This window comes from Cyprinodon tularosa, unplaced genomic scaffold (genome assembly GCF_016077235.1).
Source record: "Cyprinodon tularosa strain WSP-4 unplaced genomic scaffold, ASM1607723v1 ctg611, whole genome shotgun sequence".
Classification (NCBI taxonomy): domain Eukaryota; kingdom Metazoa; phylum Chordata; class Actinopteri; order Cyprinodontiformes; family Cyprinodontidae; genus Cyprinodon; species Cyprinodon tularosa.
The window spans coordinates 283,988-299,408 of record NW_024039354.1 but is presented as its reverse complement, the minus strand read 5'-3'; the positions used below and the strand labels follow the sequence as shown (position 1 = coordinate 299,408).

Genomic DNA, 15,421 nt, shown 5'->3' with positions numbered 1-15,421 from the left:
ATACCAGTGATGTTTGACAAAGCAAGGGAGTCCATGGAGTCTCCAACACCATTCTCAACCTTCCTCAACTCATCAGCGATACATTCTAGGGAGTCTTCATACCACTGTCTTGTGTCTGGCCAAAAAGCCTGTTTACCTATTCCAGACTGCTCCTGATCTTGGTCAAGTTCCAGCTCTTGGATCTTTCTTGCACTTGCAGGACCTGGATGACTCCCATAAGCAGAGTCACCGAGGCCATCTTGCGACTGGGCCCAGTACATCTCCGGTAGATGTTTCTTGTCCATCAAGCCTGGACTGAGGCTGTTAGCTCGAGATTGATCAGAAGTCTGGCTCTGAGTGGGACTGGTAGGGGTGGGAGAGGAGGGGTTAAGGCCCACAGATGTAGAATCAGACTTCAGCCATGGATCCGACACACCTATTAGCCTTGTTGAGTCACTGTTGGGGCTTGGTGATTTTAGGGATTGAGGTTGGAGTTGGTGCAGCATACCACGGTCACCAAACTTAAGCAGAAGCTGAGTCATATAGTCGTCATGCTGAGCCCACTCCTCCGGATCCTCCTCTCCGGCAGCTTCCTGCTCCTCCCGCTCCCTCCAGAACCTCTCCTCCTCAAGACCAAGATGGGTTAGCTTACTCCCCACTATATCAATGTCGCCATCAGCATCTCTATTGCCCTGTCCCTCCGCAAAACCTTGCTCATAAGGCGCAACTGTAGCAGGAGGGTTAAATAGCTGTGACTGTCTCCACTCTTCAGCAGGCCTACTGCTCTTCCCCATGCGAATGCTCCGGCGGGACTCCCGAGAACGGGCCGACTGGAAAGCAGAATCTGATGAGTCCGAGGCATGTACATCTTCACCTTGGCTGCAGGCCTTTGAGCAATAGATGCGACCTTGCTTGGGTAAGAAGGGACAACCCAGCAAGGACGTCTTACATTGGGCACAACAAAAGCATTGGTCGGTGGCGTGCCAGTGAACACCCTCATAGGTCATCTGGGCATGGTCAACGCCTATAGAAAGGAAAAACAAGAATCCCAATACAGTAAGCATGTTTTCAAGCGCCTGACTGAGAATGTAGATATGGCAAATAACATCTCAAAGCAATATTTATATTTCATAAAGTTGTTTCTAATTTTCTAACATTATAGCCCTTTATTCTCCTTTTTATAAATAAAAATAATATTTTTTTGTTACATCTGTATTTTCTTTAATAATGAGCAGTTTCCCTCCTAACTGCTCTCACCACTCTCTCTTTTCCCGGTGTCAGGGGGCTGAATAAAAATGCATACTAGATGTTTGGTATGCAAACAGAGAGATTCTTTGTTTTTTCTCATGATTTTAGTGATGACTTACCAATGTTTTCCCCACAGGCCTCACAGTACTCTGCATACAGGGACTCAAAGCACCCACAGCAGTAGGGACGTCCATTTTTCATGATGTATCGCTGTCCGCCCAGCATCGTCCCGCACTCAAAACAGGCAAAGTGCTTCATGTGCCAGTGACGTCCCTCCGCCTCAGTGCATTCATCTGCAAAGATGATCTATGACGGCAAATTTGGAAACCGTTGTTAGTTTGCATCAGTTTTACATACTACAGTTGTCGGTTACTATTAAAACAGCTGTGTTGGTTACCTCATCACAAGAGGAGCAGCGGGGTTTCATGAGCTCAGCATGGTGTCTTCCGCAGAAGATTTTGCCATTTTGATAGAAGTAGATGAGATCCACCAGGAGCTCTTGGCATGTGGAGCATGCAAAGCAGGCCGGGTGCCAGCAGGGACCTGGCCCAGCTCTGGAGGCAAAAATGGCCATCTCCCCTCCATTAATCCCTCCACGACACTATCAGAAACAAACAGGAAGTAATCTGTGAGATAAAGCCACCAACTTTGACAGTGTTAATTCACTTTCATTGGAAAAAATGCAATTATGACCATGTTAAGCCAGACAATCTCTAATAAGTATGATTAGTGACAAACTATTGCTAGTGAAGCTGGTCGTTTATCGAGAACAGTATCCAAGCATGCCCAATTCGAAGGAAGATGTTCATCAAATAGTGAATTCACAAACTAATTAACACATTGTACAAAGTATGAACTGTGGCTAGAGTCAATGCATCTGGATGCTGCCTAAACCAACACATGTCAAGGCCTGTCTTAAGTTTCTCAATTACGATTTGGATGATAGAAAGAGAGACCAAAATAGAAATTTTTGGTCATAATTCCACTATTTGGAGAAAAAAAAAATGAGTACCATCCCAAGAACACCATCCCTACTGTGAAGGAATTGGGTGGGTATGATTTTTTAATGTATGATTTTTCGATGTATGATTACAAAATTAAAAAATTTAGATTTTTGTCACTCGCAGTTGACATGCACCTACGATGATAATTTCAGACTCCTCCACGAAGTGGGAGAACTTGGAAAATAGCGTTCAAATACTTATTTTTCTCACTTTATAAGTTCTCATTTTTACATACAACACAATAAAAAGTGATTACACCTGGAGTGTACTGAAACTAAAGATAATGTTGAGGCGTACTAAATCTTTAGGAGTGAGCGCTCACCATGAAATCATCACTAATTCATTGGAAAGCACCTCTGATCTGTAAAGCGGCCTTGGCCTTCTGACAAAAGATCTCATGACTCCACAGAGATCATTAAAGCCTGTCTGAACACACAGTCTTTATATAACTAGGCATATTTATAAGGCATTCATAGGCTGCTATGGGACTGCATGCCCAGCTGTTAGCCATTATGACCAGTTTGGACAGACTGGGTCCTTGAAAACTGTGGTGTTGCATATCCCTAAAGGCTAAGACCAGCAAAGCAATGAGGTTTGAGCTGCCATTAAATGCCCTTTGGTTGACAATAGCATATGTTTGCAGAGCTGCCGTAAATATGTGCATGTCCGGTCCAACGTGTGTGTATGTGTCCGCTGGAATCCTGTGAGCATGTGTGTGACCTTGCATCCCCTCCATTTCAGCGTCTGTGCCTGAGTGGTGACAGACTGCATCTGAATGTTCAGAGAGGGGGATTAGATTCATCTGCTCCCTCCAGGACGTCTGGAAGAGGATGTGGTTGACTCACTCTTCAGAGACAAATGCATCGGAAGCCACATAACACCAATATTTATGTTGGGTGAAATGAGAGGAAGGCTTTTTTTTTTCAGAAATATGATCAGCAGCACTTAACGTTTCTGTTTAAAACGTCTGCAAATGTTGTTGCATTGCGTCCGGAGCTCAACCTGACTTTTCTCTATTTCCAAAATGCCAAGATGTCTTGCAATTAGCTCCAAATACTGAAAAGATCTAGTTACAGCACTTAATATGGAATTACTTGCTACGTACTGTGACTTGTTTGGATAAAAACAGGATTTTAGAAACCTGTGCAAGAATGACTAATTAATCTGGCCACTTTTTTCTCTCACGCTGGGTTATAGATAGCTGGCAGGAAATTGGCTGAGCTTCTCATGAGGAACTGGCCTCTCTGCTCAGCTTAAACATGAGCCCTCCAATTTCCCTGTTTCCTCTCCTGCCCTAATGAGGAAGTTTATGTCAGTGATTAAAACGGCTATTTTAGCTGGGCAGGACCGGCCCTTCAGGCTGCAATGAATAGGATACTGGATTTGGCGCACATGATATAAATAGCTGTAGACCCTCCGGTTGGTTTATTTGTGACCGTTATCTTACCTCAGTGTATGTGTACACAGTAATATAAGTGTGTATGTGTGAGAGGTGCATACATTTTCACAACGGGTGTGTTGCAGGGCTCTCGGGAGGATCTTTGGCGTTCCTCTGCCTAGTGCCTCCCTCTTCCTTTGGTTGCTGAACATTTGGAGCTCCCTCTTTTCCTCCTCTGTTAAAGACTGACAGTAGCGCAACTGTTGGAAGAAAAAATAATGGAAATACAAGCAAAAAAAAAGGGTTGGTTACTGACAGTTCAACAACTTTAAGTTTGTATTTATCTGCTGATTGAAGTGATGGGGTATATAATATAATTGGTGATATAATTACGTGTTTGTATTGAGCCCCTATGAGATCTTACTTTGTAGGTGTACCAGCTTTGGATATCTAATTAAAGAGACAATAACTTTTCTTCTTAAACAAAGAACTGAAGCTCATTCCGTCTGGATCCATTTTGCATGATCAACTATTTCTTAAATCTTGCCACAGATTCATAATTTTAGGTCTGGACTTGGCCATACAGGAATGTACCTGAATCTGAAACATGCTGTTTGTTGGCTTAAGGCTGATTTATACTTCGAAACTAAGTCATCTGCGTAGGTGTCGCAGTAAATGCAGAGACGTCCCCGCCCCCTCCGCAGACACTCTGCTGCACCTCTCCCAAACTGTAGGTGACCGCAGACAGGAGGCATCTGATTGGTCAATTCTACATCCGCTCTACACTATGCATATTTCCTGTTTGGTACCTTACCGGCTTGTTTTGTTTGTATGACCCCCATTGTGGAAAACGACTTGTGCAGATGGACCAGCTAGAAGAGCGAGGTGCGAAAGAACCCTGGTACGTGGATCCCTGCTCTTTTTCACCCTCATGTCCCTCCGTTGTCGTACAAACTTGCCCCCACTTTCTCACCGCCTCTGCCGTCTCTATACCTAGAGCTAGTTGGTGATTTTCCCCTTTTGCGTTGTGGCGTGGAATAAACATAGCGCAGACCACGCTTCAATAATGAGTATAAATCAATGTCAGCGTCATACCTAAGACAAGCTCACTGCGACACACTGCTGAGGGAGTATAACCAGCCCTTTAGACTCATTGTCCCGCTAGTAAGTAAACTTCCCCCCTCGTCTTGTACCTTTTATAACCTCTAATTGGTTTCTGCCTTGCACTGCAAAAACCATCTGGAAATAAGTAAAAAATTCTTAAAGGTATAGTGGAGGATGATCCTTTTCCAGGTGGTTCATCAAAATAAGTGGTCCTCCTAATTGTCAATCATTCTGGTGATATGTTTACGTAATGCTGTCCTACGTGCTCATACTCCTTTTTACTACCGGTGGTGAGTCTGACATAGTGGAAAAATTGCAAATCTTCTATTAGAAAGTAAGCTTGTGCGCAACGCAAACAGAAACTTTTAAACAGAGCGTGCTCTTGCACGTGTTTAATAGGCGTTCCCTCTTGGGAGTGAGCACAGCGTTGTGCATGTGCATTTGTTTTTTCAAACTGCAGAGGGCAGGTCTTTTCAAATATTCGCGTAAACCCTCCACTATACCTTTAAATAAGTGTATTTACCCTTTTTTGAGTAGGTAAACAAGATGATTTGCCAATGGAATTAGTATTTTTACTCTTAAAATACAATATTTAGATTACATGCACTTTAAATAAGACACTGCACTTATTTTAAATTTAAATTAAAGAAATAAGGCACTTATTTTGAGAAAAAATATTTATTTAGATTTCTATTTTTTGCAATGTGTATCATACTTCAAAGTGAGAATAGTGTATTTAGAGTGATGTTCAATTAATGTTTTCTGTCATATGTGTTAACATTTCCATATCACAAAAAATCAATCATGGTGATCAGCTTTCCAGTCCCTAGTTAGGACAAAAATCGCAACATGATCAAAAAGTTTTAACTTGTGTTCCCTACATAGCTTCTTACAAACTTTAAATGGGACCTTTTATGTTTTTTTTTCTCTTCGTTTCTGGCCACTCTTTCATGAAGTCCAGGTTTAGAAAGCCTCAAGATTTACCATAAGCCTCTTGGTTGTTATCTTGCTAATGTTCTCCTTGCCCAGTCAGTTTACAGTTGCATATAAGCTCTGTCTCTGTAGATGATAAAATAAACAGTACTCTGGGAGATGTTCAAAGCTTGGGATCATGTTTTTTTTCTCTTCCTTTCTTCATCTTGACCAAGCTTTATCTCAGCCACGAGGAATCTGGCTTTATTCAAGATTAAATTACTATTTACAAATTAGCCAGTTGGGATTTTTCACAGGGGAATCAGAGTGAAAGAAATGAAAAATAAACATCCAGTAGAGTTTATTTTGTTTGTAACAAATAATAAAAAAGAAATGAAAAACATATGTCCATCCTATTACTATGCACGACTTACTAATGGTCTAATTTAGAAAAAAAAACAAAAAAAAAACAATAGATTATGGTGAGGGTTGATGTTGCAAGGCGACACTGTTTAAAAGTTAAAGGATATTCATACCGTTACCTTAAACACTGTCTGCTTTTAAGTGGAAAGCAAAAGATAAACTAGCTTAAATTATAGCACTGCTTTCATCTCTCTTTGCATGCTTGGATAACGCAATTCTAAAAAGTCCAAATATGGTTAAAGAAAGAGTTTGATTAAAGCCAATTATCTGCCCAAGGCTACTTTGAAAGGATGGCATAAGCAATATACAAACACTTCCTCGGTATTTAGAGAAAAGGTTGAGGGCTCAGATAAAAGACTAGGGCTGTCCTAACAACCAGCTCAGATGATCTCTAAACATCAGTCAGCGATGTTTTCTGTCTCTTTCTCTTTTCAACTCCACGCACACACAGAAAGACTTCTTATCCCTCCTAACCACAGCGACTCAGCCTCATTTTGTTTCCCCCTGCCATCAGACATAATAAAAAATGCTCAGTCAAACACTGCCTGTGCGATAAGTGTACCTATTGTATATTTCCCATATGTGTACACACAGACCACCACTGTCTATCTGGTGATAGCCCTCCACCATATCACATAATGTAAATTACAGTGTTGTACATGTGAAAGAGGAGCTGGTTTACACATCATAAATAGAGACAACAGAAGAGATAGTTGTTTGCTATACTATCACACATTTATGTTTTGTTGGGTTTGAAGGAATGCAGCTATTGTTTTAGGTTTCTTTTTAGAAAGAACTGGTATTGTCTGCTCAACCACATGTAGGTTGCAGACATGGGAAATGTGGAGTCAACAAGTTATCTACATGTCATGTATTTGTTCTACACAGCCACTGAAGCAGGTGAGTCCAATCTTCATCGTGAATTAACCTGTGCAGATTGGACTCACCTGGTTAATTGGCTGGGTAGATTAAATACAAGACATGGAGAGGACTTGTTGACTCCACATTTCCCAATTCTGTTAAGTTGTAATTTATCTGCCAACCTAAGTTCCCAGGACCTTGCAAACATCCAGCTGTAGCCAAGATGTTTGGATATAAGTTTAGTGTTTATTAATAGACTGGGTAGGGAAGTATTTGGAGACCCTCAACCTTGAAACTTAACATCTTTGAATTTAGAAGAATATTGCATAGTTTTGTGTGCATTTTTGACAGGAATGCAGCTTCTGGTTTCATTAAAAAAATATAGCTACAGATTTGTTGCAGCACCAAACAAAATAAGGCTTGAATAAAATAGGCTGGATTTGAGTTGAATTAAGTTAAGATAAATTAAGGTTTAGTTAAGGTTACTTTATTTGAACTGAACTTGAATTGTTTGTTTAAGTTAAAGATGTAATCATTGGTTATTCTAGTGAGGTAATCTTAAAATTTGGATACACTAAATATTCTGAATATTCCCAGCACTTTTCTTCTGCACTTTTTCCTCCCACTTCATTCCCACAAATATTCATAAATTCCAGCTTCTTTAGCAAAACTTTTTATGCCTTACACTGGTAACAGGGTCAACAAATCTCTTGCTATTCGCATGATTTATTAGCTCATAACATTTAGGTCATACATTTTTACCTTTTCTGTGAATCCAATTTTGTTTTAAGGCATATCAGTCAAAATGAGCAGAAAAATGCTTAAATGTATCCCTTTTTGTAATTAATTTATATAACATCTGATCTTGGTTTGATTGAAATATCAAAAAAAAATTAGGGTTCTCCCCTTGTTTATTTCTGATTGAGCTTCTTTTTAAAGTTTTCAGTTCCACTTTGATTTGTTATTCTATGTTTTCTTGTTCATTGGTTTCTTTTTTGTGTTATATTTATGCAGTTTTGTATTTCTTAAGTTACACTCTGTTGCCCCCTTGTTCCTGTTTCCTTCCCCCTTGGCTCCCTTCTAGTTAGTTCTATTCACACCTGCTCCATATTAGCTCATTAGCCCATTCTTTGTTCTGTTCCTCTTATATACATCTACTCTGCAGTTGCTGGTTGCTTGTTGGTTTGCTGCTTTGTTGTTACTTGGCTCCCTGTGTGAAGTGCTCCCTGGCATCTTCTGGTTCTTTGATTTTCTGTATATTTGATTTTTTTTTTTTTTTTAGTTTAGCCTCAGCTGCCTTTGGGTTTTCCATTAAATCTGCCAAATCATTTCTGCCTCCTTATCTCTGCATTGGGTCCTAAACAACCTCCACACAAACCTGACAAAAACTAGATGTTATCATATTCTAAAGTATTAAGAATAATTCATACATGCAGTTTTAAGCTATCTGCCAACAAAACTAGAGCCCTTTCCTGAAAGATGTGTAAAAACAAATAAAGCACTATAAACCATGGTTTTACAGATTGCTTATTTAGTTAGATATCTATGTATCTATTTAAAAGCAAAATCTAGTTTTCTACACTGATAATCTCCATCTTATTTTGTAGATCTTGTTTTTCTGTTCATACTCTGATCACAGAGTTTTTCTACCTCATTGTCATGCGGTGGCAGCTGGTAGAGGAGCTGTCTGATCCTGTGCTTCTCTCCCGGGCTGTTGACGTACGGCACCTTGTCTTCGGGTAGACAGGCGAAATACATCTGGACCTGAAGAAGGAGAGACGCGTGCATGAGCAGATCTGAACCTTTGTCAGGCCATTCAATAACTCATTTGTCGGGCTGCTTAAAGGCAATAAAGATAGGAAGGTCTTTTGCTGTCATCCGGGCGTATCAGTGTGTGTCTTTCTTTTGTGACTCTATGGGCCAAACATGTCAATCTATATCTAGTCACAGGCGCCTGACTGTGAAATCTCTTCACACACAAGCAGACAGCGAGGGATTGTAAATGTTAATGTTTGCCTCGGTTAATTTCCCTTGACAGGAGGAACGGAAGCCAGAGCAAAAAGGTGCTTTCATGTCCATGGAGGGGAAAAAAACACATGGCAAATTATTTTCTGACTAAAGGTTGAACTGAAAGTCTTTATGCTGGATACACACAGTTAAATGAGGATGAGCAGATGCTCAGTCAGGGCATGCCTGCACAAAAAAAATCTCTTACTTGAACTAAACCTCCTGCTTATCGCAAACGATTTCACACAATTAAACTCCCATTACGTGTGTTGGTTTCTTAGGCTTTTGTCAGCAAGTTATCTTTTGCTGAAATTAGATGGGTAATCTTAAAGACACAATGAAAGACGTAGATTATACGTAAAGCTCTCTAAACGGTCAAAGTGAATCACTTTGGAAGGAAGGCTTTACCTGTTCAGGCCTGAGTCCGGGTGGCACCCAGGCATACTCCTCCAGCACACAGCCAGAGTCGTCGTCTGAGGTAGAGCTCCTCTGGAATACCACAGACGTCATCTTCCCCATCTTTCCCCCCGAACGAGCCTCCATGTCTGACCCACGGGGTGATGGACGTTCCCTCCTGTCGCTTCGATCAAGGTTCATCACACTCAGGTTCTGTGGAGACAAAATGAACGGATTGAGCATTCATTTTTTACAAATTTCAACATTTGTAATAGAAATTTAAACATCTGGGTTGACATCAGAGCAACCTGTGATGTCATTTAAACCTGTGATGGTGTGTTTCTTGGGCAAATCTCCCACTGCTCCAGAGGCTTGTCAAAAGATATGAGTAAAGATAAAATATTTTCTTCCTTTCCATGTTTTTATCTAATTATACAAAAAGGCCTGCGTTTACAATTTCATCATTTTTCTGTCTGGAATATCGCTGTTACTAAATTTCTCACAATTATTGTTTGCAATTGCTAACAATCAGTCAATTTTCCCATTGTTTCTTTAAGTCTCTCAACAATATAATTACATCTACCCCAGTGGTGTGGTGGGAGTTTCACATACTCGCTTCAAAATAAAACAATATTGGAAGAGCAGAGAGAAAACAGTGAAGTAAAAACATTTCTCACCAATTTAACACCGATTCAGTTCACAGGTCAAATAAAAGAATAACATTTGTGGGGGCACACAGCAGAGATGGCCACTTGGATTATAACTGGATCAGTCACTTAAGACTAGATGGAATCATATTGATTTTTTCATTTAGTTTAAAAAGTGAGAGCATAACAGCCTTCTTATTTTCTCTCTCATATTCTCAGATTTTTATCCTGTTCATTGCCACTCAGGGTCCCCCAGGAGCCCCACTAATAATCTCTGGGTGCTGCACTGTGGCCACCATTCCTTAAGGGTGTGTGATACATTTGCAGATGACACGTTTTAACAATGAAAAGCAATAGATATTAGGGCTGCAACTAAGGATTATTTTGCAAATCGATTAATCTACTGATTTTGTTTTTTGTTTTTGTTTATTCAATTAATAATTGGATAAAAAAGGTTCCTTAAAGAAGATTTTTTACAAAATTAAACTAGATGAAACTTAAACTTTTCCACTTGAGGAGTTCTAGATAGCCCATATTGACAGATGAAAATATATCTATTTTTTTTACTTAAATAGAAACAATTTTATAATTTTGGTATAATTACTTGCTCTGTCAACTAAAGGCCTCTATAGGTTTTACAGCCTCTATACTCCATTTAACAATTAACCAGTTACTAAATTAGTTGACAATTATTTCAATTAATTAGCCCTAAAAAATATAAATGGGTATTTAGGAATAGTGCCTTCAAAAATAAATAGATATTTTATACACATATTGCTAAATTTAAATAATCTAATAGCTGCCTACAGATAATCCATATGCAAAACAATGAAGAGTTTTAGATCAATGAGAGTTTTACATCTCCTATGATCAACAGTAATAAACAATATTTGAAGGCATCTTTTATTTTGACCTTATAGAATGAAAATAGGAACGGACAGATAATGCACTATTTAGCTGTTTAAAAACAGAGCCTTATAGTTTGAATAAAAGTTACGAAAATTTTATTTCTTTTGTAATAAAAAAAGAACATTTATCTAATTTTATTAGGACTACCTACCACAGATTAGAAACTCTGAGAAAAAGTATACAGATTTAAATGAGCTCAAGCAAAGTAAGACAAAACCAGGGATTCTGTCAACTAAAGAGCTCATCAGACAAGCCGTTGCATTGAAATATGCTAATAATATACAGATGTTTAGTGCGTAGAGTCTGACAGGAAATACAACACTTTGTTCTGTAAAAGTTTAGAAAAAACAATCCACTGGACTTGGATTTCAAGGTTTGAAGACGTTTCGCTCCCTCTCCAGGAAGCTTTCTCAATTCAAATGTCTAGGTCAGCAGTGAGTTGAGGCTTTATATGGACAAGGCCTTGTATTGCTTGGAACCATGCAAATTGAACCGATGAGCGGGTCGTTTGGTTCCATTGTTGGCCTGTAATACCTGAAACCTGTCTATGATGAACTTTTACAGAATGACTATGACCTGGATGACTGAGAATCTTCATCAGCATACAACACTTTGTCTTAACCAAGAACCCTATAGTCTGAATAGAAAGCCACTCAGCTACAACATGCACTCATACTGCTGCAGGAATCTACTTTCAGGAGCATTGCAAACAGCCTTTGTTATCAGCTTTTATGAGCTGATAACGGTTGGACCGGCAAGTGATTGGAGACCCTTCTAGCCGTACCCCATCTGCCTCCCCCTCCTCCGCCATCAGCAGTAGCCTCCTTATCTCACAGCAGCTATGTTCTCCAGATCCCTCTCAACCTGATAACAAGTGCTAAAGGTGTCGAAAAGGCCACTTCTCCGTAGCCCCTACCCACGCTCTGTGTCTTTCACATGCAAATAAAGACTAGAATGAGTTGTTGTTTAGCTATAAAGCAGACAGAAACTTCACACACCCAACTTAAAACTGTATGCAGATTAGATGTTTTACATAAGAACAGCACTTTGAAGCACATTAGGGTCTTTTATTGAACTATAATTATTGGTGTCAAATCTCTTCTGAAATTCCTCACCTTTGAGTCACTTGGGATAAATGACCAAGTGTAAATAAAAGGGGACAAACACACCTTAACCACAAATAATTACGGCATTCTTTTTAATGAACTACTGTTCTCCATACTTATGTTACCCTCCAGGCTTCCAACATCACACCATGTAGTAAAACCCCAGGAACAAGACTTGAGGCATAAAGGCATTCCTTCAATTAGCATACAAGGCTACAGAACGTAGAATTTAGAGATTAGAGCTGCAGTTAAAAGCAAACCTGCACCTCTTATCACAGGGAAAAAAAAGGAATCTGACCATTGCTTTGTTCCTTGGCGGCTAATCTGTTCTAGTGAGATAGATAATCTTATCAAGCAGAGGATTTTCGCCATGGTTGTCCTGTATCTTCTCATTTTACCCAGTTAAGATCAATAAATGAATAGATTAGATGAAGAAAAGAGTTTGGATAAAATATATGTAATTACTTACTGTTATAACACATCCTTCTTGAAAATCACTCCCACCTTTGGTTAAGGTAAAAACAGTTTACATTATATAATCTGACTCTTGAAACTAAAGTCTAAGCTTTAATATCAATATTGAATTTAATCACACAATAGGAAATAAAAGCTGGATAAGTAAACGGTTAATAAAAGGAAAAGGTCTATACTAAGATATGGTTCACTTCTAAGGAGAAAAATCATTAATGCAGGGAAGTCATCTTTAAAATCTCATCAAAGGGACTTTTTTTTTCTCATTAAAAGGCCAGAGGAACATCATGATGTTTTCAAACTATGAAAAAATGAAAATATGCAGTCTTTGAGGTTACATGCATTTCATCAAAATAATGTTCCAAAAAAATATGGCTTCATTTATCTAAAAAAAAACTTTTTCAAAGCTCACCGTTGGAGATCGAATACAAAGATTGGCTCCGTAGAGTTAGAGTTCCAATCGTTACAATTCATCTCAAATCTTTGCCAAAAGTGACAATAATTGTGAAAGGTAGAAGAAAAAAAATCTGATGCTAAATATTTTTTTTAGATTGTTATTTGAGTCATTACGACTGACTCTCTTGTGCTTTCCATTCTGGATAATTACAAGGATCTTTAAATCAATGCCCCATAAAGTCCCTCATTATTTTACTATGACCAAACTTAAGCTGATGCGCCTTCATTCATCAGGCTCACTACCTGCTTCTGCCCTTCAGCTCTCCCGCCTCTCATCCCGCAAGCAACGGAAAAAAGATGACTGCAGGTTCCTGAGCCAATATACACAGCAACTCACATTTCACCATGTCACCACTTGGCAATTACACAATGGCTGTCTTTGTTGAAATACACAAACAAAAAGGTATTCCTTTTCAAGACATGGGTATCAGTGAAGATGTAGCAAAAAAGAATGTTAGAAGTTAAAGTTCTTGTTCCTTTTTCTTTTCATTTAGAGTTACAACATTAGTTCTGAGTGAACACAGACCAGATGTAATCTCCATCTTAACTGTAACTACTAGCAAAGTATATCATATTCTCTTTTTCATGTAGGATGCCTCAAAACTAATTGAATGCAAATAAATACTACCTAATTATATGTATTTATATGCCGTTAACTGGAAAACATAAATCTAAGCTTGAACAAACTTTCCCCGCCTTATAAGAAACGTTTGGTAAAAAGGAGATCAATATTAAGATAACACCATAGCAACAGCTGTTTTGGCAAATTCCACACAAAAAAACTATTATGAAAAAAAATCTAATTTTTCTTATAAAACAACAGCAACTATTAGCTTTTCTTACATTCTGTAGGATATAGCCGGAAAATGTAAAACCGTTTACCAAAGACAAAAAGTAGCTGCGAAATAAAAGGAGATAAAAAATAAAAGGAGATAAAAAAAAATAAAAAAAACAACATAAACACCTATTAAACAACCCTGTCTTCAAGTGAAGATTTGTCTTAGTTGCAAATGGCTATTTTTCTATGTTTCCTATAATTATGCCACATATCCACAAGTTTAATTCTGTTCCTGAAAACAATTTGAAGATATTATAAACATTTAAAATTAATGTTAGACATACTGCTTTTAACCTCGTAATAGCAGTCAGCACTAATTCCGTATCAAAACTAGCTCTAAACTGAAGAGAAACAGTCAGCTCTCATGTGACGAGACTAAATAAAAACCAGGTTAAAAAAGGGAAAAAAGAAAGCTCTTTGAGGATGTCTGCAAGTGCGACTTTACTCATTTCCACAAGAGGGTAGCTGTGCTGAAGTGCAAAATATGTGCATGTCTGAGTGAGTACTCATAGTATCAGTATACATGCTCCAGTGTATACATGATGACCATTGGGTCTGATTATTCAGTATATTATTCAAAGAACAAATCTACATTGTCTAAATGTGATGGGATTGTCTTGAGGAAAACTATTGCTCAGTGAAGTTTAAATATGAAGTTAATTCATTTAGACAGCTTAAGAGGGTTATATTAATGACCAAATGGGGTGTCAGGAGGTTCACGGCCCGGCTTGAACTAGAACACTTGCGTCATTCGCTGCTGTGAACACCAGAAATTCCCCATTGTGCGACAATAAAGGGATTTTCTATTCTCTCTAAAAAGAAATAAAAAAAAGGCCTTTTTCAGAACAACTTGAGAATCTTTTTTGTCTTACCTCTACTAAAAACATCTGCCTCTCTCCATTGTTCCAGAAAAACTGCAACAAATCCTCTGCCAACTGTGGTCACTCAGTTTTCCACCACTGGTTACCTCTCTGCAGCACCAAGTTGAACAGTTCCATGCTCTAATCAGATCCAGATCACTCAGGAAGTACCCCTCACTGACAATCCTCTTCATGCAGCTTGAAAAGTCAACTTCTTTTATAAGGAGGCTTGTTGGAGAAGCAACCTGTTTAGCAGTCCAAACACTCCCAAGTCCAGAAGGCAAGCAGTGAGGGCAGAGAGGTGACGTCTCTATCTGCACTATCTCTGATCCCACTGTGACTGTGAGCTCTTGGGGCAGTGAAGCCTTGTCAGCCCCTCCCTTATTTTTCCCCTAAAGAGCAAATCGCCTGGCTGTCTCTGCACTTCAATCTCTCTCTCTTACAGACACACACACAAATACACTTCAGAATCAACACCCCCCTCACCCATCGTCTCTATCTCCACATTCCCTTCCTCCACCGGCATGACACAGAGCCCTGCAGCCAGCACCTCAGCGAGACGATGGATTCCTAAAAGCCAGATGATATGTCTGCTTACTTCCCACTCTATCTTTTAATTTCCAAACCTATTAGCGGACATTATATCATACCAGTTTAACTGTTCAGATTTCCAGTGGCATAGACAACAGTTTGTCATTTTCTCTCCTTTATGGCTAAATCTCATATGAAATTCCAAGTACTGAGGCAGATTAGCACATGTTCCAGTTTTCTCTGTTATAACATGGCATTTATGACCGTTCAGGCTAATATGTTTGATACCAT

The 15,421-nt window shown here is 39.0% G+C and overlaps 1 protein-coding gene across 2 annotated transcripts in view; it reads right to left on the bottom strand.

Annotated features, from left to right (window-relative positions):
• The window catches only part of prickle1b (prickle homolog 1b), a 33,790-nt gene that overhangs the window by 1,644 nt on the left and 16,725 nt on the right, over positions 1 to 15,421 (bottom strand). Inside the window, exons 1-7 of one of the 2 annotated variants that reach the window (XM_038307505.1) lie at positions 14,612 to 14,953; positions 9,325 to 9,525; positions 8,560 to 8,673; positions 3,732 to 3,869; positions 1,625 to 1,828; positions 1,347 to 1,533; positions 5 to 1,003 (exon numbers count right to left, since the gene is read on the bottom strand). In XM_038307505.1, coding sequence (XP_038163433.1) covers positions 5 to 1,003; positions 1,347 to 1,533; positions 1,625 to 1,828; positions 3,732 to 3,869; positions 8,560 to 8,673; positions 9,325 to 9,525; positions 14,612 to 14,626 — 1,858 coding nt within the window. In that variant the 5' untranslated portion in view covers positions 14,627 to 14,953. Of the gene's footprint in view, positions 1 to 4; positions 1,004 to 1,346; positions 1,534 to 1,624; positions 1,829 to 3,731; positions 3,870 to 8,559; positions 8,674 to 9,324; positions 9,526 to 14,611; positions 14,954 to 15,421 lie in introns of those variants that run through there. The other variant, XM_038307506.1, reaches the window with a different exon arrangement.